The 21,079-nt window shown below is 40.2% G+C and overlaps 1 protein-coding gene across 6 annotated transcripts in view; it reads left to right on the top strand.

The window, feature by feature from the left end:
• Stk33 (serine/threonine kinase 33) overlaps nucleotides 1–21,079 on the top strand; it is a 186,022-nt gene that overhangs the window by 99,646 nt on the left and 65,297 nt on the right. For all 6 annotated transcript variants that reach the window (XM_050163319.1, XM_050163318.1, XM_050163320.1 and 3 more), the window contains 2 exons: nucleotides 16,303–16,672; nucleotides 17,413–17,523. In XM_050163319.1, the coding sequence (XP_050019276.1) occupies nucleotides 16,460–16,672; nucleotides 17,413–17,523 (324 nt within the window). In that variant the 5' untranslated portion in view covers nucleotides 16,303–16,459. The remainder of the gene's footprint in view (nucleotides 1–16,302; nucleotides 16,673–17,412; nucleotides 17,524–21,079) is intronic.

The following is a 21,079-nucleotide window of genomic DNA, read 5'->3' on the forward strand; positions in this document are numbered from 1 at the left end:
TGGAATGTTCTATAGGTGTCTGTTAAGTCCATTTGATTCATTACCTCCATTAATTCTCTTATTTTTCTGTTAGGTTTCTGCCTGATTGACCTGTCCATTGGTGAGAGAGGAGTGTTGAATTCTCCTACTATGCGGTTTGATGGCTGCCTTGAGTTTTAGTAATGTTTCTTTTACGTACGTGGGTGCTTTTATATTAGGGGCATAGATATTCAGGATTGAGACTTCATCCTGATGAATTGTTCCTGTTATGAGTATAAAATGTCCCTCTCCATCTCTTCTGATTGATTTAAGTTTGAAGTCAACTTTGTTAGAAATTAGTATGGCCACACCTGCTTGTTTCTTAGGTCCATTTGCTTGATAAGACTTTTCCCAGCCCTTTACTCTGAGTAGGTGCCTGTCTTTGTGCTTGAGGTGTGTTTCTTGTTAACAGTAGACTGTTGGATCATGTTTTCGTATCCAATCTCTTAGCCTGTGCCTTTTTATAGGTGAGTTGAGCCCGTTGACATTAAGTGATATTAATGACCAGTGGTTGTTAACTACCACTGGTTTTTAGTAATAGAGTTTGTGTGTTTTCCTTCTCTGAGTTGTGCTCGTGAAAAGTCTCTAGATGTCTGAGTTATTGTGGTCATTGTTGGACTCCTTGGTTTGTGATTTTCCTTCTATTACTCTCTGTAAGGCTGGATTTGTGGCTATGTATTGTTTAAATTTGTTTTTATCCTGGAAAATTTTGTTTTCTCCATTTATAGTGAACGAAAGCTTGGCTGGGTATAGTAGTCTGGGCTTCCATCCATGGTCTTTTAGTTTCTGCAGTATATCTATCCAGGACCTTCTGGCTTTCATGGTTTCCATAGAGAAGTCAGGTGTATGTCTGATAGATTTACCTATATAAGTAACTTGGCTTTTTTCCTTTGCAGCTCTTAATATTCTTTCTTTATTCTGTATGCTTTGTGTTTTGATTATTACATGGCGAGGGGATTTTTTTTTTTGATCCAGCCTATTCGGTGTTCTGTATGCTTCTTGAACCTTCATAGGTATATCTTTCTTTAGGTTGGGAAAGTTTTCTTCTATAATTTTATTAAATATATTTTCTGGACAGTTGAGCTGCACTTCTCCTTCTTCTACTCCTATTATTCTTAGGTTTGGTCTTTTTATTGTGTCCCAGATTTCCTGAATGTTTTGTGATGAGAGTTTGTTGGGCTTGCTGTTTTCTTTGTTCAGTGCGTTTATTTTCTCTATGTTACCTTCAGAATCTGAAATTCTTTCTTTTATCTCTTGTATTCATTTGGTTATGCTTGTTTCTGTAGTCTCTGTTTGTTTACCTAGATTTTCCATGTTCAGCCGGCCCTCCGTTTGTGTTTTCTTCCTTGCCTCCATTTCAGTTTTCAAGTCTTGAACTGTTTCCATTATCTGTTTGGTTGTTTTTTCTTGGTTTCCTAGGGTATCATTCACTGATTTATTCAATTCTTCAAACTTTCTGTTATACTTCTCATCCATTTCTATAAGGGCATTTTTTTACATGCTGTTTAAGCGCGTCTATCACTTTCATAAAGTCAATTTTTGTACTTCTTCTTGATTAAGGTGTTCCTGTCCTCCTGTTGTGAGGTTGCTGGTTTCTGGTGGTTTCATGTTGCTTTTCAGATTGTTGGGTGAATTCTTGCATTGGCGCCTGCCCATCTCTTCCTCCAAATGCTCCCCAATGGATCTTCTTTTACAGGATCAGGTCTCCTTGCCCACTGATATACCTTCCCAGTGATGGCACTCCCCAGTGATGGCTCTCCTGGTGCCTAGATCAGATCTCCGTGTGATGTGGGAGTGTCATATCAATCTGTTGATTTCCTTGGTTAAGCAATAAAGAAACTGCTTGGCCCTGATAGGTTAAAACATAGGTGGGAGGAGTAAACAGAACAGGATGCTGGGAGGAAGAGGAAGTGAGCTCAGAGACTCCATGCTCCCCTCTCCTGGGTAGACTCGACAGCTCTGCTCTCTGAGACATGCGATGAAGGTCTGACCCAGGATGGACGTAGGCTAGAATCTTCCTGGTAAGCGCACCTTGGGGTGCTACAAATATTATTAGAAATGGGCTAGTCCAGGTGCGAGAGTTAGCCGAGAAAAGGCTAGATATAATGGGCCAAGCAGTGTTTACAAGAATACAGTTTGTGTGTTGTTATTTTGGGGCATAAGCTAGCCAGGTGGCCAGGGTGCTGGGGATGCAGCCCCGCTGCTCCTATTGCAACATCCATGCTGGTTGGGTAGCTCGTAAACAAAACGCCTACTTTGCTTGCTGCAGGCAGGCTATTGAAGCAAAGGAACTACCGCCCTCATGATTCGGTCCCAGCACCCAAACAGGCAGAGCTGGGTGATGTTATGTGCCCGAAGAGGGAGGCAGAAAAGTGGGGGGAGGTTCTGGGTGCAAGCTGGGTGGGATAGGAAGAGAGAGGCAGTATCCAAGGAGTATAGCCCCTGTAAGAAGACCAGGAAGTATATCCCTGTGGTTTCTTTTTAAAAACACATTCCTGCCTAACTCCTGCCTAAGCTCCCTTAAATGCCAAGTGTAGCCCCACTGCTTGCCCCAAAGCCTTTGGAGCTGACAGACCGGCTCGTTTGTTACTCTGTCAGCAGCAGAGGAAGCACGCGTAATGGTCTGGGAGCCCAGGTGTTTAGATTTTTATATTCATTTGCATGGAATTTTTATAAATAAATTTATAATAATTCTGCCTTAAACAATCATTGTATTTTTTGTAAAGAATATGAAGTTTGATACAGAGCTGTCAAACAAAATGACCTTAATTTTAATCAGAATTACCAATTTTTTTTTTTTGAGATAGGGTCTTGCTATGTTGTTACCACGACTGGCCTCAAACTCCTTTCTCAAATGGTCCTCCTGCCTCAGTTTCCCAAAGAGCAGGGATTACAGACAGTTATCAGTATGCTTGACAATTATTTTAGGGAGTAAACGAAAGTGTAATATTAATATTCAAACATTACAGAGGTTATTTTACTCTTCACAATAAAGTATTTCCTTTTAATTGAAGAGAAAAATCCTTTGACTCCAACAGAGAAATCCTCTCTATTCTCAGTTGTCTTTAAAAATCTTGAACCTGTCAATAAAATCATATAATCTACTAATAGCATGCCCCAGGCTTGCTGCCTTTCCTTGGGCAGCAGTGTTTGCAAATGGTATGCTCTATCGATTTCAATCACATGCTTCTTCAGTGCCCTTGCAGGGCTTCAGAAGTTCACCTGATACGAATCTGTGGACTGATGACCTCTTTCCCTGGAAACCCGATCATTTGCATAGTGTTCCCTCTCAATCAGTGGTGAAGTTACAATGTACATTAGCAACATTTTTATTTAATAATCTGTGGTTTTAGCTAAGCTAAAATGCTACCCATCATATTGCAAATTTACATACTTAAAAATTAAAATTCTTATAAATGTGAAATTTGAGTGCCTTGTGCATTTTTAATTTAGCACATGACAAGTTGCTTGTGGGGCAGTTCGTCAAATCACTTCCTCTGCAGCTCAGCTGCACATAGCCAGAGCAGACTCCCCCAAGGTTGTATTCTAAACTTGCTATGAGCTCATTAGATGATAGTTTGTATCCCAGAATCCATGTAGATTTAGAGATTAAAATTGGCAAAATATTCTTCTGCTGCTGTTACCCACTGGGTTTTGGTAGAGATGCATGCTAGTCATAAGTGCCTCCATTTACTGAGTGCAAACTGTGTCAGGATCTTGCCTGCACTGTGCCTTTGTAACAGTGCTGCTGGGCGGGCATGTAGGCACTGCTGCTGTATGCTGCATCCAAGGCAGCAGAGAGCATGTGGGTGAGGGCCCATGAGCACGCTGAGTCTTGGAAGTGCTGAAGCGTGTTTTCCTCTTCCCTTAACACCAGCCAAGAGCTCTTCAGTTTCTGTGCATGTGACAGGGAATCATTGCCTCCGACAGCCTCTGGTACTTAATACTCACATTTGGTTTAAGAATTGAGGGGTTTCAACTCCCAAATGGCAGTACATTGCTTAGGATTGATGTGGCTTCATTGACAATGGTGCTGAATTTGAAACAGGAGTGTGTATTGTGTGTGTATAAAACAAAGAAGTTAATATTTTATCACTGAAGTTACAGGGGAATTCTTCCTTTGGTTTTTTGTTTGTTTGTTATTTTGACACAAATTAGGAATGAGCCATAAATTTTATGGTACTGAAATATTGGCCTCAGTGAATTTGTCACCGAATACTAATGTATTAATATGGCAATAGATTTGGACTGATGGTGTCAGCTGTAGCCTAGTCACCCTTTTGAATGTCTGTATTTTCAGCAGGCAGGAACACTGTTGCTGAGCTTCTGCTTGCTGAAAGTTACTGTAGGCAATTTGCAGCCACTCTGTTCATTCAAGTCTTATTGATTAGTATCAGGGCTAGACACGCAGCCTGAAGATTGGGCTCTTGCAACCATTTCTTCGTGGCAGTTTTCTCAGAACAAGAACTTAGCATCCCACTCCACTGTCAACAGTGGTTGATGCCTGGTATGGGTGTCTCCAGGTTCTTGGCATCTTAGTTAAATAACTGAAGTAAAAATGCATACAAATTCCAAAGTAGCAAGGAAACTTTATTCAAAAGCAAAGTGATAGTACTGACCAGAAACGCTGTCAAGAATGACATCTGACCCGTTGAGCAAGTGATTATGCAAAGGCTGGGAGCTATTGCATGGGTCTTTTATAGGGTCTAAAAGGAGGGCTTTGGTTGCTAAAGGGTATGCTATGGGCAGTTCTGTGTTTTGAGCGACAGGTTTGGGTTATATGAACTTTTGTTTTCTGTGTATGTCTTTTCCATAATGTGTTCTATTTTAATCATACGCACACCCAATTTATTCATAGGTTTAATTAGTAAATAGGGGATTGTCCTTAAAAATTCACCTGGAGGAAACAGCTTACCTCATGGCACATGTGCCCCAAACTAATATAGGTTGGATTGGATCCCTTAATCTCATACCCAAACAAATCTAGAATACATTTGAATAGGAACTGTCCACAAAGGGGGCATTTTCGACAGTTGTTAGGGGAAAGAGGAACTTATTCCATTGTCCAGAGTTGGGAGTTCTATATTGGTAGATGCGTTGATAAGAGAGCGGTGTGTGTATAGCCCAAGTCAAGTGGAGTCCCAGATAGCTAAGCTATTCCCTATGCTTACCTGCCTCACTGTCATAACCCTTTTTTGAGTCTGGTAAGATTTTTTTCTCAGTGAAGTCACCGTTTTCTAGAAATGCTTCCTCCTTTTCATTTCAACCAAGACATAAATTTCTTTCTTCTTGTGATACTGCTTTCAAATAAAAACCATCTTCATTTACTACTCTGGGCCAGGCTCTGCCCCTTGTTTTCTTTGACTGGGGAGCCACTCCTTGATGTGTTCATCATGTGAACTCTAACCCATGCTCTTAAGATGTGCCTCTTGAATCCTTCTGTGGTAGTACAAAGAAGCAGTAATGATCTTCAAATCAATAACATGGCCAAAATATGGGGCATTTACAGTGTCGTTAGTTACTTCCTACAACAGTTGCATAGACTTGGGAACATTATTGTCTCCACTATAAACGGGGAGCATATAAAAGGTCCCACTTCTTGTCCTCTGTTTCTGGTGTAAAAATGAAATATATAGTGAATTTCTTCCTGTGAAGCAGACCTGAAATCCAATGAGAAACGGTTGGTCACCCACTCACCCCAACCGTCATGCCGCTGTTGTGACCCCATCTCTTGTAGTTGGTTTTATTTTACTCTTTTTCACTTTGGGGGGCCTGCTATCCAGTTCCCAAATAAATCACATGGAATCTTATTCTTTCTTTTAAATGCCCGGCCTTAGCTTGGCTTGTTTCTTTCCAATTTTTCTTAAATTATCCCATCTACCTTTTGCCTCTGGGCATTTACCTTTCTCCATTTTTGTATATCTTTTCTTTCCTTCTTATTCCGTGTCTGGGTGTCTGGACCCTTCTTTTTTTCCACTCCTTTCTCTTCACTCATTCCTTCGATCTTTTCTTTCCAGAATTCTCCTCTCATTCATTCTCTCTGCCTGCCAGCACCACCTATCTGTTCTCCTGCCTTGCTATTGGCTGTTCAGCTCTTTATTAGACCAGTCAGGTGTTTAGACAGGCAAAGTAGCACAGCTTCACAGAGTTAAACAAATGCACCATAAAAGAATGCAACACATCTTTGCATTATTGAACAAATGTTTCACAGCATAAACAAATGTAACACATTAATATTCTACAACATTCTCTCTTGAGTTTTTGGTTTTGTATTAAATTTTTTCATACAAAATATGATATATTTTGATCATATTTTCTCTTTTCCCAATTATTCCCAGGTTCTTCCTAACTCCCTATCCACCCAACTTTATGTTGTTTCTTTCTTTGTCTTTCTAACAAACAAATAAATCACACACAAAAAAACAAGAAAAATAAAAGCATTAAAGTCACTGAAATGATTGTTTTTCTAGATGCCTGAAAACAGTCTTGAAAAGAGCATAACTTAAGAGTGTAAGTGTGAGAGGGACCTCAGAACCAGCTGAAAATTAGCCGCTTGAACCAGGCTTCTCCAGGAGTTGGTGTCTTTCTTTGGATCATAGCTACAAAATGAGGCAAGATGGATTGTGCTTCAGTGTTTTTGGTCAGGGGACTCAATGGGTTCTGGTTTTGCATGTCATATAGCACTGTTACAGATGTTATAATATGTACTGTGTTTGTAAGCTCTGAACACTATTCATACCAGTGAATCCCTGCCAATTGTCTTTATTGAATGGGAAGCTTTTGCTGAATATGAGAAAATAGGCTGAAGAGGAAATGGTTTCTGTCTTCATGGAGCTTATAGTTCAGAGAAGTGGTTATTATTATTATTATTATTATTTTATTACTTTAAAAAATACCAATCCAAATTCCCACTCCCTCCTCTCCTCCCACTCCCTCCCCACACTCTCCCAGCCCTCCCTCTCCAATCCTAAGAGAGGACAAGGCACCTTGCCCTGTGGAAAGTCCAAGGCCCTCCCTACTACAGTTAGGTTGAGCAAGGTATACATCCAAAGAGAACAGGATCCCCCCCCCAAAAAAGCCAGTACATGCAACAGAGACAAATCCCAGTGCCACTATCGGTGGCTCCTCAGTCTGCCCCGACTGTCAACCACATTCAGAGGGACTAGTTTGATCCCATGCTCGTTCATTCCCAGTCCAGTTGGAGTTGGTGAGCTCCCATTAGCTCAGGCAATCTGTCTCAGTGAGTGAACCCCTCGTGGTCTTGATCTCCTTGCTCATACTCTCCCTCCTTTCGCTCTTCAACTGGACCTTGGGAGCTCAGTCCAGTGCTTCGATGTGGATCTCTGCCTCTTTTTCCGTCTGTTGTTGGATGAAGGTTCTATGGTGATATTTAAGGTAATCATCAGTCTGATTACAGGGCAAGGCCAGTTCAGGCCCCCTCTCCTCTCTTGCTTAGGGTCTTAGCTGGGGTCATCCTTGTGGATTCCTGGGAATTTTTCTAGAGCCAGGTTTCTTGCTAACCCCATAATGGGTCCCTCTGTTTTTATTCCAGTACCAAGCTGTTTTGATTATGGTAGCTGTGTAATAGAGCTTGATGTCAGGGATGGTGATGCCTCCGGAAGTTCCTTTATTGTACAGGATTGTTTTTGCAATCCTGGGATTTTTGTTTTTCCATATGAAGTTGATTATTGTTCTCTCAAGGTCTGTGAAGAATTGTGTTGGGATTTTGATGGGGATTGCATTGAATCTATAGATTGCTTTTGGTAGGATTGCCATTTTTACTATGTTGATCTTTCCTATCCAAGAGCATGGGACTCAATCCCCCTATGTCTTCCCCACCACGTGGCCCTCCTACATCTGCTCTATCGGTTCCATTGACTGTGTTGCCCTCCTTGCGTGGTTGACAACTGTGGATGTTAGGAAGCTCTTGTATTAAGCTGAAGTCGCTCATATGTTCGCCGTTAGCTGGAGAGGTCCAATCCCTTGTGCCCTGTCTTCAGCTCCACAAGGAAGCCCCACACTCACTCTGAGTAGTCCTTACCCTACACAGCCCTCTCCTTTCCTTGAGAGTTTTTTTTTCTGTGTTTTTAATACAGGTGGTTTGTTATTCTAGCCCTTTCTCACAAAATCCACACTCAAATTTTCACTGAGTGCTGAGTGCGTACAAGGAAGAGCCTCTGTACATATGAAGTTTCCTGATGCTGGTGATATAGGGAGAAAAGACATTGCATTCATTGGTAATGCAAGAGAGGAGAGAGAGAGAGAGAGAGAGAGAGAGAGAGAGAGAGAGAGAGAGAGAGAGAGAGAGAGAGAGAGAGAGAGAGAGAAAAGGAGGAGGAGGAGAGAGATTGATTTCTGGTTTTATCCTGCTTCTTTAAACCGAGCTTTCTTTATTTTAATAAAAACTTTAAGATGTATTTTTTTTTTTTTTTTGTTTTTCGAGACAGGGTTTCTCGGTGGCTTTGGAGCCTGTCCTGGCACTAACTCTGTAGACCAGGCTGGCCTCGAACTCAGAGATCTGCCTGCCTCTACCTCCCGAGTGCTGGGATTAAAGGCGTGCGCCACCATTGCCTGGCAAGATGTTTTTATTTTTAATTGTGTCCATGTATGTGATGGCATGCGTGAGTGCAGGTGCTCACAGAGTCTAGAAGAGGTGTCAGCTAGAGTTACAGGGGGTTGTGGATCCTTTGACCTGGATGCTGTAAACCGAACTTGGGTTCTCGTAAAAGCAGTGTGAGTCCTTCAGCACAGCGCTGTCCCTCCAGCCCCACTAAGCTATCCTTCACACTTCTGTTCTTACCTTAACTACCAGTTAGGAGCACATTGCAGACTGTCCTCATTTTGTAGTGAGGAATGTTAGTGACTCACAATAGAAAGAAGACAAAGATTAGCTAGCATCGCCCATTCAGTTTTGAAATGACTTGCGTGTGTCCATGTGTGTCTCAGCACGTGTGTGTGCTCCATATGCATGCAGGTGCTGTAGAGCTCAGAAAAGGGCATCAGATTCCCCAGACTGGAGCCACAGTCATGTGAGCTGCCGACGTGGCTGCTGGGTGCTGAACCAGGTCCTTTGGAAGAGCAGCAAGTACTCTCACCTGCTGAGCCATCTCTCCAGCCCTATTAACTAGGTTTTTTTAAAAAATCTCTGAAATAGTGTAAAATTTAAATATACTAAAAATCATTTGATAAGACAATATAATTTCTGTAGCCTGTCCTCAGTGGGATGGTGGATCAGCTTGAGTCTAAAGGGAAGAGTGGCCTGGGAAGCTCATCCGCTTCCTCTCCAGGCTTGTGACCATGCTAACAGCCAGAGTTAGCTATGAGCGGGCAGCCAGTCGGTCGCTCTGCGCAAGGTCAGGAAGCCTGGAAGGCTCTTCTTTTGACTTGAATGAAACACATTTTTGACTGAATTGACTGACTGTTTAGGTTTCTTGTAGACACAGCCTTAGCTAAGAAAACTGAAAAATTGCTTTTGGCAAAGAAAATTGCAGCTAGTTATATCTCATAAAACCATTCTTGTGTTCATTTTCTTGAGGAAATTGCTTGTAAGTGTATTTTCTAGGGGCAATATGTAAGAAACCTTTTTATGTTTAAATAAAAACTCAGAGATTTTCAGTAACAAAAATGTCCCATTGACTTGGCTTGGTTCTAAAAAGGAAGGGAAAATCTTTCCCCCAAAGAAAGCTCATATATTAGCTAAATACTGACAGGATTCAAATTTGTTTGCTTTTTAAAAATTCTTGCATATGTCCACTCTTTGGGGATACACAGAAACATATTAGAAGCATCTTTGGTTTCTAATAAATCTTTTTATATTTATTCCCACTTGAACATAATGTCATGATTCTGTAGAAAAAGATCTATTAATCTTGTTTATATAAAAAAGAGTTCTCAATGCTTAATTTTATGCCTCTAAAATATGAGTAACATTTGATTGCTCAGATTGTAGATTTTCTTGGCTAATAAATCTGTCACATCAGTTTACAATTGAGAAAGAACTGTATGTGAGTGAATGTTCTCCTATTTGGGCTCTTATCCAGAAATTCTGCATGTGGCCATTCAGTCTGTTGTTTGAGAATTGCTGTGGCAAGAGGCAGACATTGCTTTGGCAACTGTGTTGGCCGTTAGGATGGAGATCAGCAATGAAGCTCCTGGGCCATTCAGAAACTCCTGCTTCCCGAATGCAGCCACTGAATACCTTTAAGCAGGGGCAAATCAGAAAGCTGGAGCAGGAGAGCATTGTGAAGCCCATGTCAGTGTGGGTGAGGCTGTGATGCTGACTTACGGAGGACTGGAGAGCATGTAAAAGACATGTGGTCTGGACAAAGCCAGAAGACCTGCTGTCAGACCCTCCACATCCATCCTAAGATGGAAAATTATTCATTTATTTAGCATTTTATGATGTACGTTTGAGATTTAACAGCATAATGATAGTGTGTGTATTGTATTTATATTATATATACTTTTCCATAAGAAGCAGATTAATATATTTATCATCTTATGTAGTTGTTGGTTTTGTGAAAGAAGCAGCTAAAAGTGACTTAGTGACTTATTTTGGAAGAATTCCCTAATGCAGCAGTTTTATTACCTTTAGATCCCACTGTGTATTAGATCTCTAGACTTGTTTATTCTGCATGTCTGCTTGATATCCTCTCTCTCTCCTGACACTGTGTTGATCAACATTTCATCCCATCTCTATGTTTGTGATTTTTTTGCTTTTCACTCCGTATATACAGGGGTCTTTGTGTTTATCTTATTTTGCCTAGTAAACCCTCTTCTAGCTTCATCCATGCTGTGGCAGATGGTAAGGTTTCCTTCTTAAAAGAGGAATTATATCCTTATATCATATTCCCCCCTCTTGTCTATCAGCAGGCGTTTAGGTCTGTTCACGTCTTGGCTATTGTGAATGATACTTCAGGTCAGAGTGCAGAGTCAGTAGGATCAGTCGGAGCTGGTGATCTCACCCTGCTTGTTTATACCCCAAGGGGACACTGCTGTTGCTGGCTTGGATGATATTCTATCTTGAATTTCTTTAGAAACTTCATACCATGCTCCTTGCCATACTGCCTGTACCAATCTATATTTCCACCAGTGGTGTACTGCAGGTGGAGTTTTCATGCCCTGACAGTGCTACCAAATAATCATTCAGGAACTTAATATTAATTGTAAATGCCCAGCCAATAGCTCAGGCTTGTTTTTAGCTTACTCTCACACTTAAATTAACTCATATTTCTTATGTAGGTTCTCCCATGTGGTTCATGGCTTGTTACCTCATTTTCTACATGTCCTGTTTCCTCTGTGTTTACTGGAATTTCCCCCTGACTCTGCCCTTCTTCATCTCTACATCCTTAGTTGGTTGTCCTGCCTGTATTTCCTGCCTGGTTACCAACCAGTTAGCATCTTATTAAACCAATTCAAGTGACAAATCTTTACAGTGTGCAAAAGGATTATTCCACAGCATTTCCCCTTTTGTCTAATTAAAAAGGTTTTAATTTTAACATAGTAAAACTATATACAACAAACATAGTCATTAAATAAAATTACAGTTGCAACATTCAGTTCAGTTGTATTTGGCAAATTTAGAGAAAATACTTAATTATCTATCCTATCTTGGTGAGTTTAAAGTTTTATACCTAATGTATTTTCTGTCCTAACTAAAGAAAACTTTAACTCTAACTATTTAGTATTTAACTCCAACGAAGACCCCAGAAGGGTGAAATATTGTCTAATGGAAGGGACATTTGGCTGACTGGACAGTCATCCTAGATTTTTTCTGCAATGTTGGGCATCTATCTTTGGCCTACAGTATAACTGACAGACTTTTCTGAGATGTAGGGAATTTTGAATAACTTTCCTTCCTTGTCTTGGCAAAGTTTGGCAGTCACTTTCTTTTGTGTCCTGCTGGTCCAGTTTGGACAGCATATTGTCAGCAATTGAAGTATGGGCAGGTTTTTTTTTTTCTCAAATGGTTAGCTTTTGTCATAATGAAAATGAACTCCCTATGGAATTTCTTCAGTGACCATTATCTTCTCTGAAGTAGATTGGTGCTGTCAGGGGCAGATGTATCTCACTGTCATGAAAAACCTTAGGTTATTAAACATGATATTCTGCAGGTCTTTGAAGTGTTTGAAGACCATTTATCTATCTAAATATATGTTTATGATGTTGAAAACATACTTAACATGACTATAGTTTGACTATTATAGATGACTAATAACCTGTATTTCTTAATTATATATTATATTTTTAAAGGAGTTGCATAAACATATTACCCTAAACAACAGTACAAATATACATACAGTATAATAAAATTAACTTTAAATTTGTATCAATATACCAAAATCCATACCACTATAAAATATTTAAGACTAGTAGTTTGTTCTTTTAGTTTAAAAAGTAGATTTAATAATCTACCGTTTTATCCTATCATTTCTATATCTCCTATTTTATTTTCAGAACAAGATCATTGAATCTAATCTCCTTTGTTTAGTTTTTTTCTCTGACCATTATCAATAACAACTTGTAACCAGCCCCCTTAAATGATAATAAACATCCATAACTCAGTTTTTTTGAAATGTGGGTGCCATTGTCCAGAGCACTTCTTGTTGTTTGTAGGCCCTGTGTTCTTTGGGGGAACCTTGATAAAATCAGGATAATTGTTAGGTTTTGGCTGGAATAGTTTGTGAGGCTGAAGCATCTCAGCCAGCAGCCTTGAAACTGTTCTGGATGCTGGATCACCTGGGACATCCATTTTCATTGTTGTCTGGTCCCCGTGTTCTGAAAATACATACATTTTTAAAGGTAATATACATATTTGTATTAGTGTGGTATAGATTGTGCATCATACACAAGTAAGTCAAAGATGAGTTTTTTGCTATGTGTTTGAGCAGGTAAAATATATATCACATGTCCTGTAGTTATTTTAGATTTATTTCTTTATGTCTGCAGTCAGGATTTCAGGGAGTCTTCCTCAATCAAACCTGATTTTTTTTTTAAACCCAGAATGAATCCACAGCCTCTCATTTCCTGTGGAAATAAAAGTACCTCTCTCTCTCTCTCTCTCTCTCTCTCTCTCTCTCTCTCTCTCTCTCTCTCTCAGTGCAATACACCTTCTGAATTAAATTTTAAGTTAAGACATTTTCAAAATATATAGGTTGGTTTAATCTAGCAGCCAAAAAATTCAAAGACAGCATAATAAATTACAGGATCCAGACTCTCTGTGTGTTTTTATTTTTATGTGGCTTTTTGTTTTATATTACTTTTCTCCCTCTTTAAGGACTTTACCCTATTATTTCTAAACAATGTTTTTTTCCCTTCATTCCAGCATCCTTATTTTGGTTGTACTGCCTATATTTCCTGCCTGGCTACTAGTCAGGCAACATTTTATTAAACCAATCTTAGTGACAAATATTTTACAAAAAGATTATTCCATAGCAGTGTGCTGGGGTTCACTCCTTTGTATATCCTCAGCAGGATTTGTTACCGCATGCCTAAAAATACATATAGATATTTGTGTGTTCATCTTTGTATATGTGGATGCACATTCATATGTGTGTGTACATCTTTGTATATGTGTGTACACATTCATATGTGTGTGTACATCTTTGTATATGTGGGTACACATTCATATGTGTGTGTGTGTACATATTTGTATATGTGGGTACATGTTCATATGTGTAGTTGCATGGGGGCAAAGGTCAGAAGACACTCTCAGTTGCCATCCTTAGGAACATCTTACTTTTCTTTTTGGACAGGACCTTTCAGTGGCCTGGAACTCACCAGTTAGTCTGGACTGGCTGGTCAGTGAGCCCCAGGGATCCTCTTGTCCTTGCCTCCCAGCAGTATGATTACAACCTACACCACCATGACTAGTGTTTTCATTTGGGTGCTGTGGATTGAACTCAGATCGCTAATTCAGGTTTATCAATTGATCCGTTTCCCTAACCGACCTTTTAATGATCTTTGCTGATTTGTTTCAAGTGCTGGTTATCTTTATGGACCACATTTGTTAGCTTTGTGTTGCTGTGGCCAATATATCTGGCAGGACAACTTGGGGGAAGAAACATTTATTTTAGTTATGGTTTCAGAGAGTTTGGTCCATTATTTCTTGTCTCCATGTGTTTGGGCAAAAGCATCATGTTAAGGAAGACACCAACTGTGCCCGTCATAGCGGACAGACATCAGAGAATGGGACAGAAAGCAGCCAGGACCCATCCCCTGTGACTCCCTTCTCTCAGCTCCTTCTCATGTGTTTCCTCAACCACCCAAATAGTCTCATTTGGGGACCAGGTATTCAAACGAGGAGCCTGTAGGAGAATGGGTGATAAAGCTCACTGTGTTTTTTATTTGTTTTCTTGTAATTACTGATGTTGAGTACTCTTTATATACTTGTTGGCAATTTTGCTTAAAAATGTAATAAAAAGTTAAAGTAATCAAAACAGCTGCATACTGGCACAAAAACAGGTAGAACAGTGGAACAGAGTCAATATTCAAGAAATCAACCTGAACAAATACAGCCAAGTAAGTTTTGGCAAGGGCAATATGGGGACATGGATAGTCCCTTCAGTGAATGAAGCTGAGAAAACTGGAGATTCACACGCAAATGGAACTGGATCCTTACATGATTCATAAGAATCAATTTACAAGGTAAAAATATCTAAATGTAAATAAACGTAAGTCCTAAAGCCATGATGCGTGCAGGAGAAAACATAAAGGGAAGCTCCTTGGCACTGGCCTCGACAGTGACTTTTGGAAATAAGACAACAGTAAACTAAAGCTTCTGCAAATGGGAAACAGTCACCACAGTGCCCATAGTGGCAAATCACACACCCTCTGTCTACTTCATGTTTGAGACCCGGTCTTTCATTGAGCCTGAGTGGACTCTTACTCATTGGGCTGGCCTGTCTCCCCCTACCCCCCACGGCACCAGGGTTATAGATGTATGTTACTACCCCTGGTTTTGAGTGCTGAGGATCTGAACTCAGGCCTTCGTGCCTAACCCCGAGCCATCCCCTAACCCTTTATAAACATGCTTTTCGGAGTAGTGTTTGCAGGGAGGAAACTCAACTACATTTTCAGTAGGCCTTGCATTATGAATACATCTTACAGACTTTTATAAAAAAATGTCTGCTTCTCACTGTTAAAGAGAAAAGTACCATAGCACCTTATTACTAACACTCCATAGAATGATGCCTTATGCATTTGATTTGGACTTTTGTACACCTGCCAAGAAAAAGCACTATTTGCCCTGAGCATAAAGCCTGTTATTTGCAGGTCTATCCCACTGCTTGGAGTCACTGTTGGCTACAGGATTTATACTTAGCCTGCAATGCAGAGCATTTTCTTCTGGGCCTGAAGTTAAATCATAAAATGTATGCAGGGATATACCACATTATCTTTGTCTTGATTCATGTACTTCAAAAACAAAGTCAAGCATTTGTAAGATTTCTCTCTCTCTCTCTCTCTCTCTCTCTCTCTCTCTCTCTCTCTCTCTCAAATTGTCAAAGAACAAATTTAATTAATAAAAATAAGCAACTAATTCTAGGTATCTAAGACTAGAAATACATTTCTTTAGCAAAATAAGAATATTTAATTTCCTATGCTAACGAGTTTATTCCACTTCAAAGGGTAAAAGTAAGTATATTCTATACCTCCAAGCCAGGTTAAGCTATCTATAAACTATACTTTTGAAGAGTATCTGAAGTTAGATGACATGAAGCCACTGGAATATTCTCCGTGTTGCTTCTGCAGGTTTTCCAAGGCATTCTTCGGTGTGCACCATGGAGGTCATTCTTTCTCCTCTCTTCAGCTCAGATCTTCCCAGCTCAATTCCATACAACCAGTGAGCCAAGTTTGGTAGAATTCTGTACACACCAATACTAAACTAAAAAAAAACCCTTGTGCCCATTTTCCCCCTCAAAAAGTGAGGCTACTTTTAATATTGCCTTTGAACTTTTACAATTATAGCCTTATACAACCCAGTTATTCCTTCATTTAGTGACATGCATGAGATCTTTGCTGAGGCCGTTAGCTAGCGTCCTAAAGCTGTAAGTCACAAAACCACAGCAATGTTTTATACCAGTATGTTTAGATTTTAAAGTCATAGTTCATCTTGAGAAATGCTAAGCCAGGCTTATTGTTGCGGTTGTAACCATGTTATGGTCCAATTTTCTTTCAAGTATGAGTTTTCCTTGGTGGAGTATTTTGGTTCTAGGTGCTGACTTTCCTGTGCTTGTCAGGAAGGTGGTCAGCTTGGCTAAATGGTGCCTTCTTTTCTGCCCACAGCTCATGCGCGAAGCATAGCGCCTCGTTAGCCCAAGGACCTCGCCTACCGGAAGTTGTCATTTTTACCAGCAATCCACCACGTCCCTTTTAACCTGGTTTTCTTTTGCACAAAGTGGAGACATCTTTTTCACGTTATTTTTGTTATAAATTTAAGCCAATGGCTGACAATGGCCTGGAGGAAGTACCTAAGAAGTGCCCCCACTGCGCATCGTCTCAGGCCGACCTGCTGTGTGTGTGTCCAGCAGTCAACGCTCCCGTTTTGGTGGTGGAAATGTCACAGACATCGAGTATTGGTAGTGCAGACATTTTTGCTTCACAAGAGAGAAGAAAAGAAAAAAGTGCTAGCAGAGAACCTTCCATGAAAGACTTGGTAAATATTGAAGATTCCTCAACACAGACTGACAGCCCTTCTTCGTTCTTCATTCCCTTCCCTCGGTCCCCATCCAATGAGCCCTTGTCAGCTAATCCATTGGCTTCTTAAAGCTCTTAAAGCCCACAGCAGAGATGAGCAAAGTCGGTTAGTTATATATGCTTTATAACTTCCATCACTGTCCAAATTCTTTCTCAGGATCCCAAACAATTAACATTATTATTCCAGCTCTTAAAAACTGTTTATACAGAGAAAACTTCGTTTTCACATTTCAGACTTTTTGTTATTTTTCTTCAGCTGATACAGAGAGATTTATGACAGAGGTTAAAGTGTGGCTTCAATATCTATAGTGAAGTTCTAGCCATCTATCTAGAATATAAAATATGTTTGTAAGGTTGGTTCCCATGATTTTCAAATAATGCGGGCTTCCAATCAAACTGGCTTGGCTTATCCATCAGTATGAGGAGGCCGTAGATAGTCCAGCTCCGATTTGGTCCCAGGGAATGTCAGTCCCTCATTTTTCACCCAAATCTTTTGACAGTTGCACCCTCACTTTAGGGTCTTCCTTAGCCTAATGAGGCGGTGACTTGCACTGTGTTCTGGATTTGAAAAAGACAGTAAACTATTTTGTACACAGTAAATATTATGGCGTTCATCAAGGCTTATCACACTTCGAGTTCATCATTAATAAGGATGTTACATCTTAAGAGTTATTTTTCCTAATTCTCTTTTGGCCCTAGTCCACAAGATTAAATGTGGAGAGAAAGGCTTCTCAGCCCCAGTGGAGTCGGAGCAATGTCACAGAAGGGAAAGTTCCACACATACGAATGGAGAATGGAGCTGATATCGAGGTATGCAGGAAGCCAGCTAAGCTACTGAGAAGAAGAGACTTTCTTCTTTTTAAAATTTTGTTTTTATCTTTCATCTTTTTAACAAAATTTACTTATCTTAATTAAAAAGTTTTCACAATATATTTTGATCATGTTTTCCTCTCCTCCAACTCTTATCCACCGAGCCTGATCTTCTTTTTTCTCTCTCTTTCAAAATAAAACAAATAAGACCCCCCCCCAAAACACAAAACAAAAATAAACAAGTAGAAGACCAAGAAGACAAAAATGCCAAATATGAAAACACACACACACACACACACACCAAACAAATAAAAAACGTGGAGTTCGTTTTGTGTTGGCCAAGTAGTCCCGGGTACGGGACCTGTCCTGGAATATGGTTAGTATAGTCAGTAACACTCGACTGGAGAAATTGATTTTCCCTTTGCCAGCAGGTATCAATTGCAAATAGCTTCTTGGTTAGGAGTGAACGCCACGCCCACTTCTCCCACTCAGTGCTGGGACCTCCCTGACTTGAACCTGTGCAGGTCTTATGAGTGCTGCTATAGTTTCTGTGAGTTCACATGTGAACCTAAGATAGGCCACAGCCCTGTGGGAAAACCTAACACCGCTATTCTACTAAAGGAACATAGCAATAAAATAACTTCAAATAATGCTATACCCATTGACCACTGTCTTGCGCAGTAGATGGGAATTAGTACAGAGACCCATGACTGGACATTGTGCTGAGATACTTTGGAGCCCTTGGTTCTAAATGTGATGTCTTCATTAAACCCCTGCCTTTATGGCTCAGGGATCTATGTAGAAGAGGAAGCAGAGGGTGGCAAGATCTAGAGGTGATGGATGGCTCCAAGGATAGAGACAGCAGACCTGAACTTTCAGCTTTCCTGAGTCAGTAGTTTGTGACAGAGCAGACAATTGAAACAGCCTCTGAGGAAGGAAGTAAAGACCACAGGGAAAAAAATTGAAGCACATTGATGTTTTTCTAAAGGAAATGCAAGGCAAGCACAAAGAACAGAATTTGGATCCCTGGCATCTGTGTAGAAACTGAGGTACAGTGGCCCTGTGTAGAAAGTGGGGTACAGTGGCCCTGTCTAGAAAGTGGGGATACAGTGGCTCTGTCTAGAAGGAGGGGTACAATGCCATGTGTAGAAAGTGGGGTACAGTGGCCCTGTCTAGAAAGCGGGGTGCAGTGGTAGCTGTAGTTCCAGTGCTAGGGAAGAGGAGGCAAGAAGATCCTCAGTGCTAACTGGCTGCAGGTTAAGGAGAGAGAGCCTTGCCTCACTGAAATAAGGTGAAGGATTGAAGAGGATGCCTGGTGTTGGCCTCTAGCCTCCATCCACTCTTGAGCACACATACATGCACACCCACACACATGCACCTGCACACCCACACACATGAACATGTTACACACAAGAGAGAAAGCGAAAAAGGAGAAAGAAATATTGAAAATTCAGACATGTCACTTTAAAATATGACTAAAGGAACTATGGAAAGAGTAATTACAAGAAAAATTACATTAATATTATGTAACTTTAAAAGTTGTTTTGTTAATTTATTTGAAGTTGTTAGGAAAACCTGAAACACTTTCAGTTGAAAAGTGTAAGATTTTTCTGAAATAAAGTCCTATACTTAAAGCAATATATAAATTTACCAGGTCTTAAATTTAGCCATAAAAACCTTTCTAAAAGCAAAATGTATTCATTGTGAAAATGTAGATGTGAGTTAGAGATGACCAATTTACTATTCACCTTTACTTCATTTATCCTATTTTCTTTATGAAATTATACAGTATTTAAATTTATGTACATGGTAGATAAATATTCTTCAGAAGGATAGTTGAAGTGAAAGCTTCCTCCCCAACTAACAGGCCCAGGCTCACTGTAAATACTTTGGCCATTGGGAGAGAATAATGAACAAAGTTACAGTTCTTCACAATTTTGCCCATAGCTATTTTTCATATTTTGATGAGCATCTTTCTAGACATCAACATCAGTACCTCCACATAGACCCATGTTTACCAAAGGATCATGTTACATGTGTTTATTATGTTCTATGTTACTATGATTTCCTGTATCAATAAAAACCAATAAAAATCAATAAAATATCATTTTTATCCCATCCCTTTAAAATTAGTAGAGATAATAAGTCATTTCCTTTTTTTCATCACTTTGGGATGATGTATCAAGCAGTTAGTTGAAGAAAATATTAAATTATAAAATATAATTGGATATTTTTTACCTTATACAATCTCCTTAGCCCAGTGTTATAATACTCTATCCAAATTATGGTTCTATATGTTTAGAGAGACATAGATGTTTAGGTTTTAGGGGGGACTTTGGAAAGAAGCAATAAAGATTTTCTTCTGAGGGGAAAAATCCAGGTAAATGATCATCTTACTGAAGATATAATAAATAAAGCACAGGCAAAAGCTTTTATTAATGTAACAAATTCAAATGTCTTTGTAATTAGTTACCTAAGTTTTCTGACTTTCATTCTCAATACTAGGCTATTACATAGTATTGGGGAAGAAGGGATGAGGTTTTTAATCGACAGGAAAGAAATAGTCCCAGAGTGGCAGTGGTGGCACACGCCTTTAATCCCAGCATCCAGGGAGGCAGAGGCAGGCGAATCTCTGTGAGTTCGAGGCCAGCCTGTCTACAGAGTGAGTTTCAGAACAGGCCCCAAAGCTACAGAGAAACCCTGTCTTGAGAATAGGTAAGAAAATGGCGGTAGTGTTTGAGGATCAGTCATGTGCTGAGAGTGTAGAAATAAAGGGACAGTCACCGTGGTGCAGGTCGGCAGGGACGCCCTTCACGGGGCATTCAGTCTTCAGGAAAAGCAAGGCAGAAGGGAAAGCAGAAGGAGGTGTTAGCAGTGCAGCCGCCTGTTCCGTGGTGCAGGTGCAGGTGGCCACAGAGTTAGAGTGAACTCTCTAGGGGAGGCCGTGGCGCTGACCCCACAGAGGCTGCACCTGGTGGAGCTGACTCGGCTATTGTCCCACGTGTCAGTCCCTGTGTGCGATGGGGACTCTGCTGCTCGTCTGTGTCACAGAACCTGACTCCTGCCAACCCCCAGGAAATGAAATGTAGTGAGTTGTGTGGCTTTTCTTTGCACTGGGAACCAGAACACTGCTGTTGGCCAAGCCAGGTCGTCCTCTCTTTGTAAGGAAGTTAAATGGTAAGTCAGAGGCTTGGTTTAGTTCAGCAGTGCTTAGCCTGTGGGTCACAGCTCATTTAGGGCTTGCATAGTAGATATTCACATTGACCTTCCTAACAGTAGCAAAATTAGCCATGAAGTGGCAACAAAATAGTCTTATGTTGGGGTCACCACAATGCGAGAAACTGCCGGTTCGGATAGTGGTATCATGGGTAGTATATTTTCTTCTTGCTTCTGATTTTTATTAAAATTTCTATTATTTTCTTTTCTAAAATAAAATGAATAAGGTGAAAACACTAACACATAAATAAGAAGATAAAAAGTTAAAGTTAAAGAAGGAGGCACTTGCTCATTGTTTCAGGATCAAACTCAGGGCCCTGTGCATGAGAGATAAATGCTA

Source organism: Alexandromys fortis, unplaced genomic scaffold (assembly GCF_014885135.2).
Source record: "Alexandromys fortis isolate MF-2015 unplaced genomic scaffold, M_Fortis_MF-2015_v1.1 scaffold_129, whole genome shotgun sequence".
Lineage (NCBI taxonomy): Eukaryota > Metazoa > Chordata > Mammalia > Rodentia > Cricetidae > Alexandromys > Alexandromys fortis.